This window comes from Erpetoichthys calabaricus, chromosome 6 (genome assembly GCF_900747795.2).
Source record: "Erpetoichthys calabaricus chromosome 6, fErpCal1.3, whole genome shotgun sequence".
Lineage (NCBI taxonomy): Eukaryota > Metazoa > Chordata > Cladistia > Polypteriformes > Polypteridae > Erpetoichthys > Erpetoichthys calabaricus.
In genome coordinates, this window is record NC_041399.2 from 127,720,927 (window position 1) to 127,739,136 (window position 18,210).

Below are 18,210 nucleotides of genomic sequence, written 5' to 3' on the forward strand. Positions count from 1 at the left end.
GTTTTTATTATGATTAATAGTTTTGATCTAGTCTGAAGTGTTGTGAATTTGTCTATTTAATTTGAAGAAGTATCATTGTCATTTTTGTTCTTGCATGTTGTTATTCCTTTTGTGAATGCCACTGTGTTGTTTATAGTAAATGTGCTGTTGTTAAATAACCCATGTTTTCACATATATGTTATATGGATCTGATGTTTTTGGAGAAGTGTGAATAGCAAAAAAGACATATGGAATCTAAACTTTTCAAAAAGTTTTGCTCATGTTAACAACTCCACAAAGATCACAGTATTGTCGGCAAAGTCATGATCAGTGAATCTTACTTCACTAAGTGCCCCACAGCCACTGAACACCATAACCACAGCCACTGAACACCATAACCTTGCCTAACAGTCCATGCAAGCACTGAAGAGAGTAGGAGCAAGACCACACCTCTGACAAACCTTACAATCAAGTTGGAAAAACACAGAGGTTCTGCCTCCATTCTGCACCGCAGTCATAGTACCAGTGTACAGACCATAATATCCAGCAACCTTGGAGGGATCCAGCGAAGTCTCGGGATGCTCATAGGACAACTCGATCAACTGAGTCAAACGCTTTACAAAAATCAAAAAAAGTTGCAAAGAAACTCTGCCAAAATTTGCATTTGTCCTCGATGAGAACCCTCACTGTTAGGATGCAGTTGATGGTAGAGTTCTTAGGTGTAAAATCAGACTGCTCCAGTCACTGCTAGGTGAGCAAGTAATCAAGGGTACTATTGAGGATAACCCTAGTGAGAGCCTTACCTGGTACTCAGAGCAGTGTTATTCCCCTGTAGCTGCAGCAATTCAGGCAATCACCCTACCCTATCCAGATAAGTTTCTCTCTCTCTGTTTCAGGCCCCACCTCTTCGGAGTAGCAGCGAGCGGAAGCACAGACAGCGGCGTCTTCCACAGGCACGTAACCCACAGCAAACACCTGAACAAGTTCAACTGGAGTAAAACCGACAGCCAACAGGAGAAATAACTGGCAGTGAGAAATCAAAGTCGATCACTCAGCTGGTGCAGGAAACTTAAAGCTGATGGTCTGTTAGTGATTTGGCTGAATGCAGAAAGCGCAGAAGAAAGCACCGAAGTTACTGCAAAACAGAGAAGATGTAAACGCAAGTTTCATATGTTCTCTGCCCGTTCAGGGCACATTTATATGTTGTGTGTCCTGCAGCACGTACAGTTCAGGTTTTCTGGCCAACAACACAGACAGCTTCACCTGCCAAATGTGTTTAGTTAATTTAGAGTTGGTCGGGAAAATACGCAAATTGGAGGACCGCGTTAGGAACCTGATAGCAATTAGGCAAACCGAACATTGGATCGACTTGGTTTGTTTATACAATTCTGCTACTTCTGATTCAGCTTCAGTCTCTCCAGGTCCCACTGTAGTCAGTGCACGGCCGAAGTCAGCAGCACTAATTCAGCCACAGGGCGAGTGGGTAACAGTACGATGGGGGGCTAAGAAGCCAAAATTTAGTCCCTCGGCACCCAGGTCACCAATTCAGACCCAGAACAGATTCTCGGCACTCTGCAGTGCACCTGTGGATACTGAGAATAAGAAAGTGCTCATAATTGGCGATTCCGTAGTGCGGAATTTTAGAATCTCAAACTATGTCAAACCAGCAGTTAATGTTAATGTCACGCTGGAGCCAATATGTCTGACATACAGGCCGCATTGGATCAAGTTGCTGTGGAGTTATGGGTCCACAGCTCTTCCAGCAAAGGCCGTTTTGTTTTAAATAAATAATCGCCGTGCTCGTGGCTTAGCGAGGGGGCGTGGTAGCTGTAGCGAGCCGCAGGGCGATCTGCGGTGTGGGCGTTTCTCACCTAAGTGCACAGGTGAGGGACTGCCCATATCTGTGATTGTTCCTGTGGGGCTAATGGGCTGCAGCTGCCATGTCCTCTCCGCATATATAGAGAAGCGTGAGCAGGTAAAAAGAGAAAAGAAGTAGAAGAGAAAAGGAAAGAAACGGAGGTTGCAGGAGGAGGCAGGAAGCAGTGGAGAGAGAGAGAGAGAGAGAAAGTCGGTGCGGGAGAGCGAGCGAGTGCAGGCGAGTGCAGCAGCTATACAGGTAGCTTGGGTGTTAGGCCGACACCCGAGGAGTAGTAGTAGTGGTGGTCGTTCCCGCAGCGTTGATTTTGAAGGGCGGGAGTGACGGGAAGATGGATGACTCTCTGCATAAGGCCGCGGACGGCAGCGGGAGTTAAGACTTGGGGTGTGTATTCCCCAGCGTGGGTGCCCCGGTCGCTGAGGAACCCAAGTCGCTGTCTGGAAGAGCCTACCGGAGCCAGGTGTCGGTGAGGCGATCCAAACAGCTGAAGCAGGCAGAGAGAAGGTCAGCTGCATGTAGGGCGACTCTCCGGTAGAACAGCCCAGATGGGTGTAGCAGGGGAGCCGCCAGGCTAAACGGAAGACATCGGGCTTTTTGATTTTAAAATATTGCTTCCTGTGCTGTTTTACCTCGTGGTTTTTAGAAGAGTTTTTCCTAATGGATTTTAACCTCCACGTTTGTTCATTTGGTTTTTCACTTGCTTTTTATGGATTATTTATTGACTTTTGATTTATTGAACTTTGACTGCACTTTGGACACGTTTTGATTGTTCTTTTAAATAAAAGCACTTTTGCACTTATATACCATCCCCTTGCTCAATTGTTTATTGCCTCACTGTCTAGCTCATCGGTGACATTACCAACGGTGTTGGGTTCAAGGACTCCCTAACAGCCGATGGGAGCATGGAGCAGAACCCGCATTGTCACAGTTGCCAACGATGAAGTAGCTACCTTACTGCTGCATATCAGCACTAAAGATGTTTATTTACAGCAATCTGAGGTATTAAGGAGGAACTTCATCTCTCTATGCACCAAAGTTAAAAGAAAATGTCAGACTTTAGTTGTATCTGGCCCCTTACCAAGATTATATAGAGGGGATGTGATTTATAGCAGAGTGTGTTCCCTTCACTGCTGGCTAGAAATCTGGTGTTCAAATAAAAGCATATCCTTTATGAACAATTGGGATGATTTTTGGAAAAGGCCTGGATTTTTCAAAAGAGATGGTCTTCATCCTAGCTGGAGGGGATCTTATGTATTATTCCAAAATATGGCAGCAAAAGTGCCAGGCTGACTGATTAGAGCACCATCCAGGCCGCAGTCATGTAATCTTAAATCACAGGCTGTTATTTATCCCAACTGTTACTATCCTGAAGCTGTTACCCATAATCCCTGTTGTGGGGCATCCAGTAAATTTAGTCATGATGCAGACATTAAATTACTTGATAACCAAAAAATAAGGTGTATAATTAGACCAAGATATAAAAACCACACCCTCCACCAGGGGCACCTGTAATAGAAATTTACATCCAATTAAAACAAAACATATATCAACAGTTCAGAAAGAAGCATGCAGTTTTAAATGCTGCTTATTGAACATTCGCTTTCTTGGAAGTAAAGCTGTTTTGGTAAATGATATTATATTAAGTACAAAATATGATCTGTGTCTTCTCACTGAAACCTTGCTTAGTAAATCTGACAGTTCCCCTAGCTGAGGTGTCACCAGATGGATACACTTTCCTTCCTAAGTCTAGAGATTCAGGTCGAGGAGGAAGCCTTGTAATAATTCATTGTAACAAAATGCAAATCACTTCTAAAAATTTAGGTCACCTTACATCCTTTAAGGCATTCATTTTAAATATTAAAACACAATTATAGTGCTAGTCTACAGACCACCAGGGCCATATTCATTGTTTATGACTGAATTTAGCAAACTCTTATCTGATTTGGCTATAAATTATGATCACGAAGTATTGACGAGGGATTTTAATGTACACATTGATGTGGAAACTGACACTTTTAGCAAATGTTTTACTTTTTTGTTAAATTCGATAGGATTTTGTCAGATTGTCAAAGGTCCAACTTATAATCATAACCACACATTACATTTAATTATAACTTACAAAGTTGAAATTCAAAATTTAAATATTACTCCATTAAATTAAGTTATTTCTGATCACTACTTAATTACATTTGATTTAGTCCTGCCCATACCAACACACTCACAGATTAAAACAAAGACAGTGTGACATCTAGATGTAATTCTGATTCAAAATTTATAGATAATTTGAGCAAGTCGAGTGTAATTGTGGAGAGCATTTAGATCAGTTAACATCAAATGTAAACGTGGAAAACAATTTAGATCAGCTAACATCACATTATAATGTGACCTTGAGAGATGCTCTGGACGCAGTGGCTCCCCTTAAGACAAAAGTAATCAAAGCACATAGAAACTCTCCCTGGTTTAATGAGAACACTCAAGCTCTTAAATTAGAGTGTCGAAAACTGTGGCACAGATGGAGATCAACAAAGCTACATGTCTTTCAAATTGCATGGACAGACAGCGTTAAAAAATATAAAAAAGCTCTCTCTTTAGCTCGCTCAGCATACTATTCTACAATAATACAATAATAAAAATCTTCAGGTACTATTTAGAACAGTGGCTAAATTTACAAATGGGAATTCAGATCTACAGTGCAAAATACCAACAGATATTAGCAGTACAGACTTTATGAACGTCTTTAATGAGAAAAATTAAAAATATAAGATCCCAGATCTCAGCATCACAGTGCAAACCACATACTAGCTTGGCAGACCCTGTCTCACAATGCATTCAACACTTTAGTAATTTTAATCCTGTAACTGAGCAGGAAGTCTGAACTTAAATTTCTAAAATGAAAACCCTCTACTCATTCGCTAGATTTAGTGCCAACTAAACTAGTAAAAAGTGCAATGGATGTTGTTTTAGTGCCTATTCCTAACATTATCAATAATTCATTATTGCATGGCACAGTACCTGATGCATTAAAAGTGTCAGTCATTAAACCATTACTTAAAAAGTCAGACCTAAACCCTTAAATTTAACTAAATAATTATAGACCCATTACAAATTTACCCTTTCTCTCTAAAATACTAGAAAAAGTAGTCGCCAATCAGCTTCAGTCACACCTTACGCATTACAATTTATTAGAGAAATTCCAGTCTAGTTTCCGCACTGGTCACAGTACAGAAAAGGCACTAACGTGTGTTGTAAAAGACATTGATATCCTCTGATGAAGGAAACTCCACTACAATTATGTTGTTAGACTTGAGCGCAGCATTTGACACCATTGACCATTCTATTTTACTGCACAGGCTAGAAAATGATGTTGGGCTCACAGGCACTGTGCCCATTTTGTTTAGTTCTTATTTATCAAATCGATTCTAATACGTACAGAAACGTGCTGAAGACAGACAGACAGACAGACAGACAGACAGACAGACAGACAGACAGACAGACAGACAGATAGATAGATAGATAGATAGATAGATAGATAGATAGATAGATAGATAGATAGATAGATAGATAGATTTATTAATCCCCAAGGGGAAATTCACATACTCCAGCAGCAGCATACTGATAAAAACAATATTAATTAAAGAGCAATAAAAGCGCAGTGCAAGGTAAAATAAAATGCAAGGTGGAGAGTACTCCATCATTATACACAAAACTGAGATATGGTGTCCCGCAGGGCTCAGTACTGGGACCTTTACTGTTTTCACTTTACATGCTTCCACTGGAATCTATCATTAGGAAATATGTTAATTTTCACTCGTATGCAGATGACACCCAGTTATACCTTTCTTTTAGAACAAATGAAGTTTCCCAGATGTTGTCTTTAATTAGTTGTGTTAGCGAATTAAAGGAGTGGATGGATGAAAACTACCTATCTTTAAACACAGATAAAACAGAGATATTAATTATTGGAGGGAATGACGCTGATCACAACAATATTTTGTCATCATTTAACTCGGTTGGAATCACCATTAATTTTACTGAATCAGCCTACAACCTAGGAGTTATCTTTTTTACTCTAGCATGTCATTTAAAGCACACATTACAAAGTTGTCTAAATCATGTTTCGCCATCTTAAAAATGTTGGGAAATTAAGGCGCTTTCTAAATAAACAGGATTCTGAGATATTAATTCATGCATTTATTTCTAATAGGATTGACTACTGCAATGCAGTGTTCATTGGATGTTGAAATTGTTCTTTATAGAGCCTCCAGTTAATTCAAAATGATGCTGCAAGAATTATTACAAGAACAAGAAAATATGAACACATAACTCCAGTTCTCAAATCCTTACACTAGTTCCCGGTTAAGTTTAGGGCAGATTTCAAAATCCTTCTTTTAACATATAAAGCCTTAAATGGTCAAGGTCTAGCTTACTTGGCTGAACTTATCATGACTTACAAACCAGAGTGCACATTAAGATCTCAAGATACCAGTCTGCTTATATTTCCAAGGATTAATAAAATAACAGTGGGAGGTTGAGCTTTTAGTTACAGGGCCCCTAAACTGTAGAATGGTCTGCCTGCTACTATAAGAGATGCTCCTTCTGTCTCAGCTTTCAAATCCCGGCTGAAGACTCACTACTTCAGTTTAGCATATCTTGACTACAGCTGCTGGTTAACTGTACATACTGCATCTCTGTTGTTAGTCATTAGCACTAAAACATAAGTAACATGATAGTTATAATTTGTTATTAACCCTCACCTATTCTGTTTCTCTTCTCAGTACTCAAATGTGGCACTTGGTGCCACGGCCCAAATGCCAAGTTGTTTTGCCTGCCTAAAGTAAAGTCATCCCTGATGGAGGATTGCAGGAATTGTCAGGTAGAGGAGTCCTTAAATCGGATTGGCTGGCCCAGCTGTGGAATGGCCAACTGGGGGAGGCAACTTGATGGCTGAGGTCTCCAGGACTCTAAACAAATCCAAATCATATTATGTGATATCATCTACTGTTAACCTCTGCTCTGTACTTGTAATATTTTTATTTTTATACTGTATTGAGGATTACTTGTGTTCTTTTCTGTGTATTTTATTGTATTGACCCCCTTCTTTTTGACATCCACTGCACGCCCAACCTACCTGGAAAGGGATTTCTCTTTGAACTGCCTTTCCCAAGGTTTCTTCCGGTTTTTTCCTACAAGGTTTTTTTTTGGGAGTTTTTCCTTGTCTTCTTAGAGAGTCAAGGCTAGGGGGCTGTCAAGAGGCAGGGCCTGTTAAAGCCCATTGCGGCACTTCTTGTGTGATTTTGGGCTATACAAAAATAAATTGTATTGTATAAGGACTTAGTCCCATTTTTCTGTCAGATGGGGTGATGCTCGTCTCTCAAATGGAAGCAAAGTTAGCTTGTAATGCCAAGAGGATAGCCTTACCACACCAGCCTGGAGAAGCTCACACCAGATACCACAGATCCCTGCATCCTTCCCTAACCTTAGCTGGTTCACCACCTGTGTAATCTCAGTGAAACTGAGTAGTTAACAGCTAATTGGAGGATCAGCCTCAAGAACCGTGGACCCAAAGACATCCAACGTCCTGGCCGGAGGATCAGCTTTCAACAGCTGCTCAAAGAAGCCAGCCCAGCAGGTCACAATGTAGTGTCATCCATAAGGACAGTTCCATCACCTGCCCTTACTGCGACTCACCGAGAATCAGATTCAGATGTGCGTAATGCTTTGATTCCAATGTAAGTAGGATGTGGGTCACTAGACCATAGTGTGTCACTTGCTCACTGATTCCTCTAACAAATGCCTCTTTATCTGCCTTCAGAGCCCTCAAAGTCATCCTTCTCAGTTCCCGGTACAGTTGCCATTAAGCTATGTGCTGCAGCTCCTCTTAATGATATCTAGGTTGCCTTGTGGGATGATCAGGCTTGCAGGCAGCTGGACCAGGCCAAAGGGACGCCCACATAACACCTGGCTGCGGCAGATAGATGGGGGTGGGACTAGACCAAGTGTCTGCCTCAGGGGTCGCCAACCGGGATCCCGAACTGTTTCGTTGTGTGGTGGGTGTGGCAACAAGCTGTACCAGTGCATGCTCTCCAACATGACCTGAGCTGACATAACTGTTTTACATCCAAACCTGTCCCACCACAATCTCACTAGCTCTTTGGTCCTTACTTCTGTGTACAGAACACTGGCAGTAATAAATACATATAAACCAACTGCTAAGATCCTTTGTTTCCTGTTTCTCTTCCTTTCCATCACGAACTTACAAATTCACAGATATACTGAAATGAAACAAAGTAAAGCAGAGTAGTAATCAGTATCTGTTTGACAAAACTGATTGGGCATTTTCAGGATAGACATTTGTACTCAAAACAGATCTGGATCACTTGTAATATTCATTTGACTAGTTAAAAAAAAAAAAATAGATAGGAGGCAGCACGTTCCGCTGCACCATAAATGTAACCTCAAGACTTCTTCGGGCAATGTCTGTTTCATATCGAAATGCAGTATATAAAAAAATGTTAAATGCCTGAAAATGCTAAACATTGGAATCTTAAATATGGGTTCCATTATAAAAAGTTTTATTCTGGGAGAGGTCCCCAACTCCACTATTGTAAGGGGGTCTACAAATTTTACGCTATACCAGTGTTTGTGAACCCTTGAGAGTTTTCTCTGTTTCTGCAAAAATATGTCCTAAAATGTGATCAGAATTTTACACAAGTCCTAAAACTAGATAAAGAGAACTCAATTAAACAAAGGCCACAAAAACATTATATTTTGTCATTTATTTATTGAGGAAAATAATTCAGTGTTACATATTTGTATGTATGTGAAAAGGTATGTGAACCTCTAGAATTATCAGTACATTACAATCAGGTTTAAGCGTGGGAGGCACTGCCCTAGTTAAAGAATACAGATTTGAGTCTCCGCTATCAAAGTCTGATCTTTACCACACAGGTTTGTGGAAGAATGTCAATGCTTCGATTAAAGGAGATTTCTGAGGATTGCATGGAAAATGCTGTTGATGCTCACCAGGCCAGAAAAGGTAATAAAACCATTTCTGCAGAGTTTGGTCTCAACAATGCAGGTCACGTACAGTTGGAGGAAACTGAAAAATATTTTACCATCCCCTTTTGTGGTCAACCAAAAACAAGGTGTGCAATATTCCAGGGGATTACAAAGAAACCCTGGGTAACATCTAAGAATCTAAAGGCCTCATTTACAATGACTAATGTGTTCGTTCTTCACCATTAGGCCTGGGTAAAAATATTGATTTTCCGATTAATCGTTATTTTTCATTTACATAATGTGTGTGGACTCCGATGTGGTTAAATTATGGCAAATTTTGAATGAGTGAAATGCTGTGAATGTTTTTTTTTTTTTTCTTTTTTTTTTTTGAAGAGCAATGAAATTTTATTCCAAATCTTACAAATAATGATGTTAACTGTTCTGTACTAATCAAGTACTTCTTAAATGTCATCCCATTTCTTTTTAAATGTCACCCCATGCTTATGCATATGTTATGAAGTCACTACATAGACACCCTTCAAACAAAGTGTCACATTATATAATGTTTTATATGCATGGTTAAGTAATTTCTATAAGCCACCACTTCAAATATATCAGTGCACACTAATTCAGTCAAGATAAATTCAATATCAAATCGAATCGGGCATTGTGAAGCGGAATTGAATCGAATCGGGACATCAGTGCTGATATCCAGCCCTGATCACCATAAGTCTAGCATCAGGAGAACACTGAACAACAAAGGTGTGCATGGCAGGGCTGCAGGGAGAAAGCCACTATTTTATAAGATGAATATTGCTGCACATCTAAAATTTGCTAAAGACCATGTATATACCCAAAAGGCTATTGGAAGAATGTTCTGTGGAGGGATGAGTCCAAAATAAAACTTTTCGGTTTGAATAAGAAGTATTATATTTGTCGAATAACAAAAAAAAATTAATTACAGCATATGAACCTTACCACACCTGTGAAGCACAGTGGCAGAATAATCATGGTTGTGGTAGTGTGATTATCATGGTTTGGGCATGCTTTGCTACCTATGGACACACCGTTGGCTTGCAATTATTTATGAGACTATATATTCTGAATTGTACCAGTAAAATCTACAGAATAATGTCAGGTTATCCAACCATGAACAGAAGCTCAAGGGAAATTGGGTCAAACACACAAGTCATTCTACCAAAGAATGATTAAAGCATGTTTTGCTTTAATGGGTAGCCAAGTTAAATTACTGACCTTAATCTTATAGAAATGTCGGGGAAGAACCTGAAGCAAATAGTTCATGCAAGGAAGGCCAACAAAATCCTGAGTTGAAACAAGGAAGAATAGGTTAAAATACCTCTAAGTGGATGTGCACGGCTGATCAACAGTTACAGGAAACGTTTGGTTGAAATTACTGATGCATAAAGGGATCACACCAGTTACTGAATGTAGATTTTTGCACACACAAATATGTGTGGTGGATGGCCGGGGCCCTTGCCCTGCCAGGACACCTCTTCCTTGCATGGTCCGGGGGAACAAGCATGGACAGAGCATTACCTCCCCCGGAACACTAGTTGGCAGCCCCCCGGGTGGCAGCAGTGCCTCGGACTACTGCAGAGCTTCATGGGAGATGGAGTTGGATATAGCCCTGTTGGGATCCAGAAGCTCTGCCAGGGGGCACTGCAGGTGTTCCTGAGCCCATGTGGGCGGTTCTCCTGCCACACCCTGAAGTGAGGCAATGAGCACCTGGAACACTTCGGGTGACTTATATAAGGGGTCAACACAGACTACTTAGTGAGCCAGAGTCGGGAGGAGGAAGACAATGCTTGCCGGGAGGAGTGGAGGAGAAAAGAGAAGAGAGAGAAAGTATTGTGTATAATCGTTGTGCTTATTGGGACTGCATTGTGCCTGTGGGAAACGGGGAAGACATTGCTCACAAGTGAAGAAAAAGAAAATAAAACATTTCTGTTTTATCAGTGTGCCTCCTGCGTCTGTGTCGGGTTGAGTGGCTGCTACGCCCTCTATCTTTGTTACATATGTTATATTGGATAATTTTCCTCCATAATTATATGAACAAGTATAATGTTTTTATTTCATTTATTTAATTGTCTTTTCTTTATCTAGTTTTAGATACAGAAAAACAGAAAAATCTAAAAGGTTCACAAACTTTCTAGCACCATAGTAGTGAATTGTTGCTCACAGTTTAAGGCAACGTTTGACAGTCCCTGGAATACTGCAATTCCAATGCCAAGACTTTCATTCATTCTGGAAGACTTGTCAACTTCAACGGTGTACAGCCTAAAAGAAAAATATATACAAAATGTACTGAAATCAAGATAAAAAAAAGTCATTTTTCTATGTCATAAATTTTAGGCAACCCTAGTTAAAATGAGATTAAATAAACAGAAATACCTTATTATATAAATTGGATTATGCCAAATTTCTCCCTTTGGAACAAAAAAAGTACTATTTATTGTTTAGTCATTATGATTATTATTTACTTTATTGATAACAAAAATGTCTTAAGCATATGAAATAACTTTTCTTTCAGAAAATTTAGATAAATTTATTACACACTACAAATTTGGTCTGAGCATCCTTGTTGCAATCATGGTGTGGCAAGAAATAAAATCCTTACAGCCTACAGATCAGTTAGTACACCAAAAGCTTAACTTGAAGATTTAGCTTCAACTTCAGCATCACAGAACTATCCAATTTCCTTAAAACTGCTGCTGTGGATTCATTAATCAATCTGATGATAAACAAGATCAAGACTAATATGAGTAAACAATTAAACAGGATATTAAGAATAACCAATCAGTCACATGTCTGGACAACTTGCCTTCGCACAGAGAACAATGAATGAAACATAAAAATTGTATCAAGAAATTTAAATGCAGAATGTCAGGATAGCAGTCCATCACCTGAAACATAACAAAAGCTGAAAAAACAGGACAGTTACCCAAAACACAGGAATAAATCAACAGTAACTTAAACAGACAAACATTCATGTTATGGTATGGCTAAGGCAAGAGTCTAGACCTAAGCCCAATTGAAATGCTGTGCTCTTTCATGACCTGAAGAAAATCATTTATGCAAGAAAGCCCATAAATTTAAATGAACGGAAATGGTTATGTAAGAAGGAATGGTCAAAAATTCCTTCTGACCATTGTGGAAGTCTGATTAGCAACTACATGAAGTTCCTGGTGGAGGTTATTTCTGCTGAAGGAGGTTGTACCATGTGTGAAATAGAAGGGATCACATACTTTTTCCAGTCTAGACTGTTAATGTTTAAATAATGTGCTCTGTCTTGACATGAAAATATTAACAATTATTTGTGTGACATTGGGGGGGGGCACAGTAGGGCGCAATGGGTAATGCTGCTGCCTCGCAGCTAGGAGACCTGGTTCGCTTCCTGGGTCCTCCCAGCGTGGAGTTTGCATGTTCTCCCTGTGTCTGCGTGGGTTTCCTCCGGTACTCCAGTTTCCTCCCACAGTCCAAAGACATGCAGATTAGGTGCATTGGCGATTCTAAATTGTCCCTAGTGTGTGCTTGGTGTGTGGGTGTGTGTGATGTGTGTGTGTGTGTGTGTGTGTGTGTGTGTGTGTGTGTGCACGCGCCCTGCGGAGGGCTGGTGCCCTGCCCGGGGTTTGTTTCCTGACTTGCGCCCTGTGTTGGCTGGGACTGGCTCCAGCAGACCCCCGTGACCCTGTAGTTAGGATATAGCGGGTTGGATAATGGATGGATGGATGTGTGACATTGGTTTTTGTATACAGTAGACCCCTGCAAATTCGCGGTTCAGAGTTCGCGGCCTCAGTCATTCACAGATTTTTCCTTAGAACCTATCTAATAATTGTTAGAGGAAACCGCAAATATCCTCTACAATTTTTATGGCTTTTTTCGTGGCAATACTGAACTGTAGAGAGAACAGGAAGCAACTGTAGAGGAAAATGTGGCTTGGAATGGTGAAAGTAACCAATAGAATTTGAAAGTGCAACGCCCAGCAGTCCCTGCAGTAGCTCTGATTGGTCTTCTGCTGAGGGTGCTGGGGCTGTTGGGGTCAAAGGATTTCAGCTTTTAAAAAGGGGGACGATGACCAAAAAAAAGTTTTTGTACTTATTTGTTTTCATTACATTCTTTATTTGCTGTTTGATTACCGGTTTGCTTTGTTTCTGTCTCTGTTTGTGAGTGTGTGCGGGTCGGGCCAAGGCTAGGTGCGTCCCTGGAATCTCCACCATAAAAATAAATAAATCGCTGACTTCTCGACAGTGTAAATCTTAGCGGCACCAGACTGCTACAGCGTTATTCATTTCTCTCTGCTGCTGATTGACTGTGATGCATCGCCAGCTGAGTGTTCTTGTGTTTTCCGTTTTGTTCTTCTTAACCCTTAAACCTCCACAACCAGCTAAAGTCGTTTCCCAGTGCCATTTGCGCGCACTGCAGGAGCTGATCAGTCAGTGCCGTACATTCATTGAGCAGCCAGCTCATGACCACTGCCAGCCCCCTTGTGAGCAGGAGGGCTGAACGCACCCCTAGAAGACACGGACGCTCCTCAAAAAACCCCTCTTAAAAACGCTGATAGACTACCTTCACATTGCCCTCTTACTTGCTGGGCTTACTTGCGGCTGCTCTGTCGCGTGATATGCTTCATGCGCGACGCTACGCATACTTAAATGCCTGAACAGCACCTGTCCTTTTTGGCTGATTGCTTTGTTTCTCTCTCCTCCCCAGACATCCTCTGCTCCTGTTGGGAGTTCCGCTCCCGTTGTGCTCCCCTATGATGTTTGTCTATTCTTTAACCGAGAACTAACTGCATACTGAGCTCATTTTTCTTCTGAAAGATACATGTTTGTTTGAAGTGTTTGAATAAAGTTCCTGTCTCTACAATCTCCTGTGTTTCTGTGCAAATCTGTGACCCAAGTGTGACACTCTGCAGAAGCCCCCTGCACCTTCTAAGGTTTCTGGCAATGAAAACGCACTTGCATGAATTACAGTACATAAAGTGGTAACATCTGCATTTTACATTCTAGCACTGCGGGAGACATAGCAGTACAGTATACAGGTTTACCTTTACATTCTTTATTTTTAGGTAATGTATTAAGCTGAGTTTGAATTTAAATTGAAGTGTTTTGGGGGCATATGTAGGGTTTGAACTATAAAAATAGGCATTTTTTTTAACCACACCCAAAATTCGCAGATTTTCACAATTTGCGGGTGCTCTAGGAACATAACCCCCACAAATTTTGGGGGTGTACTGTACTGCATTTGTCTAATACTGTAACTTAGTTGTCTATCAATTGATGATAAATTCACCTAGAAATCCAGGAAACTCCAAAAGAGTATACAAATCTAAACCTGTAAATGTAATTAAGGATCATTTTATGATGATCATGTATACTGAATTATGTGTATATAAATTAATTAAATGAATATCCTTTCTACTTGTTCACATCCACTACAGGCTCAGGATGGTCACATCTGCTGTCTTCTCATGACAATAACAGTTCTAATAGTGCACTAAAAGGTAAACTGCATTATTACATGATTAATATTTATGAATGTAACATAAATCCCAATAGATCCACATGTATATAGAGTTAAAATGTCAAGGGCTATTTTTATTATGCATCTGAAACCAGTGTCAGAAATATTGCATTGTTACAAACAAAACTTACAAAAATAAAATATAAAGTGTTATAAAAATAATGTAAATAATAAAGTATATCACAATTTACAAAATGTGCAATACATAGCAGCAAAAGTAAAGTATATTTGTTTGATATCAGAAACCCATGTTATAAAATAAGGAACTTAGACAATAAGGATACTCCAGCTATTACAACATGTGCATTGCAGGGAAAAAATAAAAACAGCAACTGCCCCTTCTTGCCACATTCTAAACCTTTTATAAATAAGGATTATGAACAGAATGATCTATAGCACTTTTTGCTGTGTAACTTATCTACTCACTCAGTTTCTCTGCTTTCCATAGCAAAGGCTCTCACTGCACGGACATTACCAAGGGCTTCATCAGCAACTCCAGTAGCTCGAGCAACCTAATAGTAAAAACATTGTTACTTTACACTTACATTCAAATATAAAATTGAATAAAAATAAATGGAAAAACCTTGTTATTGAACTGAAGTCTTGTTTTGCCAACAGGCTAATAAATTCTAAAATACTGCAACTGATCCTAGATTAATTTTATGTCAGGGAGGATAAAAACATCTTGCTACCTGAAGTCAATAAAATGAAAATTAAATTCTCACTATTTTATTTTTGGAATCAACAGATATTTTTCTTACAACAGCAAATGATGATGGGTGAAATTATGAAGAATGCTGAACTGGAAGGAGCTCATAAAGTAGATAGTGAAACACTGAAGAATGTGAAGCTACAAATTACCAAGCCATGGCAGCTCAGCCTGCAGAAAGACATTCCTTATCATCCTCCTTTTAACACAGACAAGAGATATACAGTGGTGTTAAAGAACGTTTAATTTTTTTTCATATATCTAACCAAAAATACACTATGATCAAGTTAAAATGAGATTCAATCTTGCCTAAAGAAGGGGCCTGAGTTGACTCGAAAGCCTGCATATTGTAATCTTTCTAGTTAGCCAATACAGTGGAACCTCGGTTCATGAACGTCTCGGTACACGTACAAATCAGTTTACAACCAAAAAGTTCACCTAGCTTTTGCCTCGGTTCATGACCACACACTCAGTACACGAACAAGCCAGGTTCCCTTTCGGTTTGTACATGTTCAGTCTCTCCCTGTGCATTTTCTGTGCAGCGAGCAAGAGAGAGAACGAGAACGCGACACACATGCACACACACACAGGCAGCGTGAGAGAGAGGCGTGCACACACACAGGAGCACACTAGAGAGACACACACACAGGCGCTCCAAGCTCGCAAAAGAGAGACACACGCACACACACACAGGCGCAGGCAAGAGAGAGAGAGAGTGAGCGAGCGAAAGAGGGAGGGACGCATAAGGTAGAGAAGGCTTGATTTTGTTTTCAGTTCTGTTTACAGTGATGGGTTCGTAACCTGTATTGTTGCAATGTTACTTTTCTTGGTGGTTTATTAAATTACGGATTTTTCAAATGTTCATTTTTCCCCTGTACTTAAAACTCATTTAAAAAAAAGCGTTTTTAGTGAGCGGTTCCTAGCACTATAGCGTGAACTATTGCAGTGTTAGTTTTCTCTGTTGTTCAAGGTTTTCTCAGTGTTATTCAATGTTTTTACATTTAGTTTTATGCATTCTATGGTATAATTAACTATATTTGTGCTTAAAAATATATATATATTTACATACAGTTCGTACGGTCTGGAACAGATTAATTGTATTTACATACAATCCTATGGGGGAAATTGCTTCGGTTCACGACCAAATAGATTTACGACCAGAGTTTTGGAACGAATTATGGTCGTGAACCGAGGTTCCACTGTAAATGGTGTCATTTTGCTTAACTTTTCACTGCAGTTAAAATGACATAAAGTGAACACAATAAAATACTGCAAATAACACACAAAATAACACTTTTTCATTAACTTATTAACATGATTAAATTTTCGACATCTTTTTTTGGAAAAAGTATTTGAACCTATACTTTCAGTAACTGCTCTGATGGTCTGGAGCAGTAAGGACTTCAATTAAATGTTTTACAGTAACTTGATCAGTTGTCCTTACAGAATTGATTCATTTAAATGATGTAGGTGGACTTTCTTGCTTGAACTCCCTACCTCAGGTTCTGTGACAACATACTGAATCTAATGCATTAAGGTGGCTTTGACTCGATCATCCCAAAATGTTTCAACCATTCTTTGGTTTGTGTATTTGACTGACTTGTGTGTTCATTACCTTGCAAGACTCACATTTAGTTGAGTTTTAACTCACAGAGGGATACCCTCTTGAATGATGACAAGCCATCCTAGTCCTGCAACATCAAAACTGGCCCAAACCCTGATACTGCCATCACCAAAATGAGGTTTTTATTTTAGAATGCAAGGTTTGGTTTTCGCCAAAAACAGCATTTTTCATTTAGGTCAAAAAAATTTTTTATCAGCTTATCTCTCCACAGCACATTCTTTCAGAAGTTTTCCAGTGGTGCCTTCCTTGTGGACTTGATGTCCCCCCATGCACACCATTCTTGATACTTGTTTGCCAATGGTGTACTCATGAATATTAACATTATTAGCCAATGTAAGAAAAACTAGCAGGACCTTAGATGTTACCTCAATGACCCTTGTGATCTCCCAGAATATTATACGTCTTACTCTTAAGATGATTGTTGTTGGATTGCTACCCCTGGGGAACAGTACAAATTGCGTTGAAGTTTCTCCTTTTGTACACTATCTTCTTGACAGTAGACTCCGAGTGCCAGCTATTTAGGGGCGTCAAAACTACGGTACTTTCCTTTTTTTTTGTTCCTTGAGGAGGCGCAAAAAAAAATTTCATTCAGCTTTGGGGCATCAAATTTTTCACCGCCCCGGACAACATGATCTCCAGCTACGCCACTGATATATAGATATTAATTTAATGCACAAATTTTACAATAAATTTTCATTTTTTATTATAAGTATACATTTATTATAATACATACATAAAAACTATACTATATTTACTTTTATGCAATCTTAATAATTATTATAACATAATGACTGATTAATGTGATACCTGCGCTTGTTTCAATGAACACAAAAGTTTTATATTCGGCTCAATATTTGACAGCGCAACCCGAAGTTCTTGGTCAAGATCTTTTAAGCATGACCGCTTATCATTTTTAATTAACACAAGAGTTGTTTGTCTTTTTTGGCGTAACCGGGATGGTTTGAATTTAGATGGCGATTTAGTTTACTGGGTGCCATTGCCTCGTTTGATAGCTGATTGCCACAAGTGATGCATTGTGGCTTTGGAGCCATTTCGTCACCACACCACGAGAATCCATATCGAATGTAGTCTTCGTTGTACTTCCTTTTCACAATCTTCTTTGTTTTTTTTTGCAACACTTGTGCTGGGTTCTTCATCATCTGTACGTGAAGACGAATCTTTTCCACGTAAAAATGTATCCTTATTTAAAGGGGTATAAAACTAAATATGAATCACACGAAGAACGTTAACCATACACAATTCAGCAACACAACTAATAGTAATGAATGATAACTACTGTCGCAAGACGAGTGAATACGACGTAGCACGGCTAATACGTCGGCTTGACTTGAATCTAGGTGAGGGCACGGAGCGCTCTGCCTATCAAAGCATACTACGTAGTTGTCTGCCGACTACGTAGGGCCTACGTTGTAGGCGCCAGGCGATGGGATTTATTATTTCAGAGAAATGACACATAAA

The 18,210-nt window shown here is 39.6% G+C and overlaps 1 protein-coding gene across 4 annotated transcripts in view; it reads right to left on the reverse strand.

The window, feature by feature from the left end:
• The window catches only part of abcb8 (ATP-binding cassette, sub-family B (MDR/TAP), member 8), an 842,402-nt gene that overhangs the window by 746,815 nt on the left and 77,377 nt on the right, over positions 1-18,210 (reverse strand). For all 4 annotated transcript variants that reach the window (XR_007935257.1, XM_051928892.1, XM_028803917.2 and 1 more), the window contains 2 exons: positions 14,825-14,910; positions 11,055-11,152 (listed from right to left, as the gene is read on the reverse strand). Coding sequence is in view for 3 of the 4 variants with exons in the window: in XM_051928892.1 (XP_051784852.1) it covers positions 11,055-11,152; positions 14,825-14,910 (184 nt within the window). In the remaining variant the exon portion in view is untranslated. The remainder of the gene's footprint in view (positions 1-11,054; positions 11,153-14,824; positions 14,911-18,210) is intronic.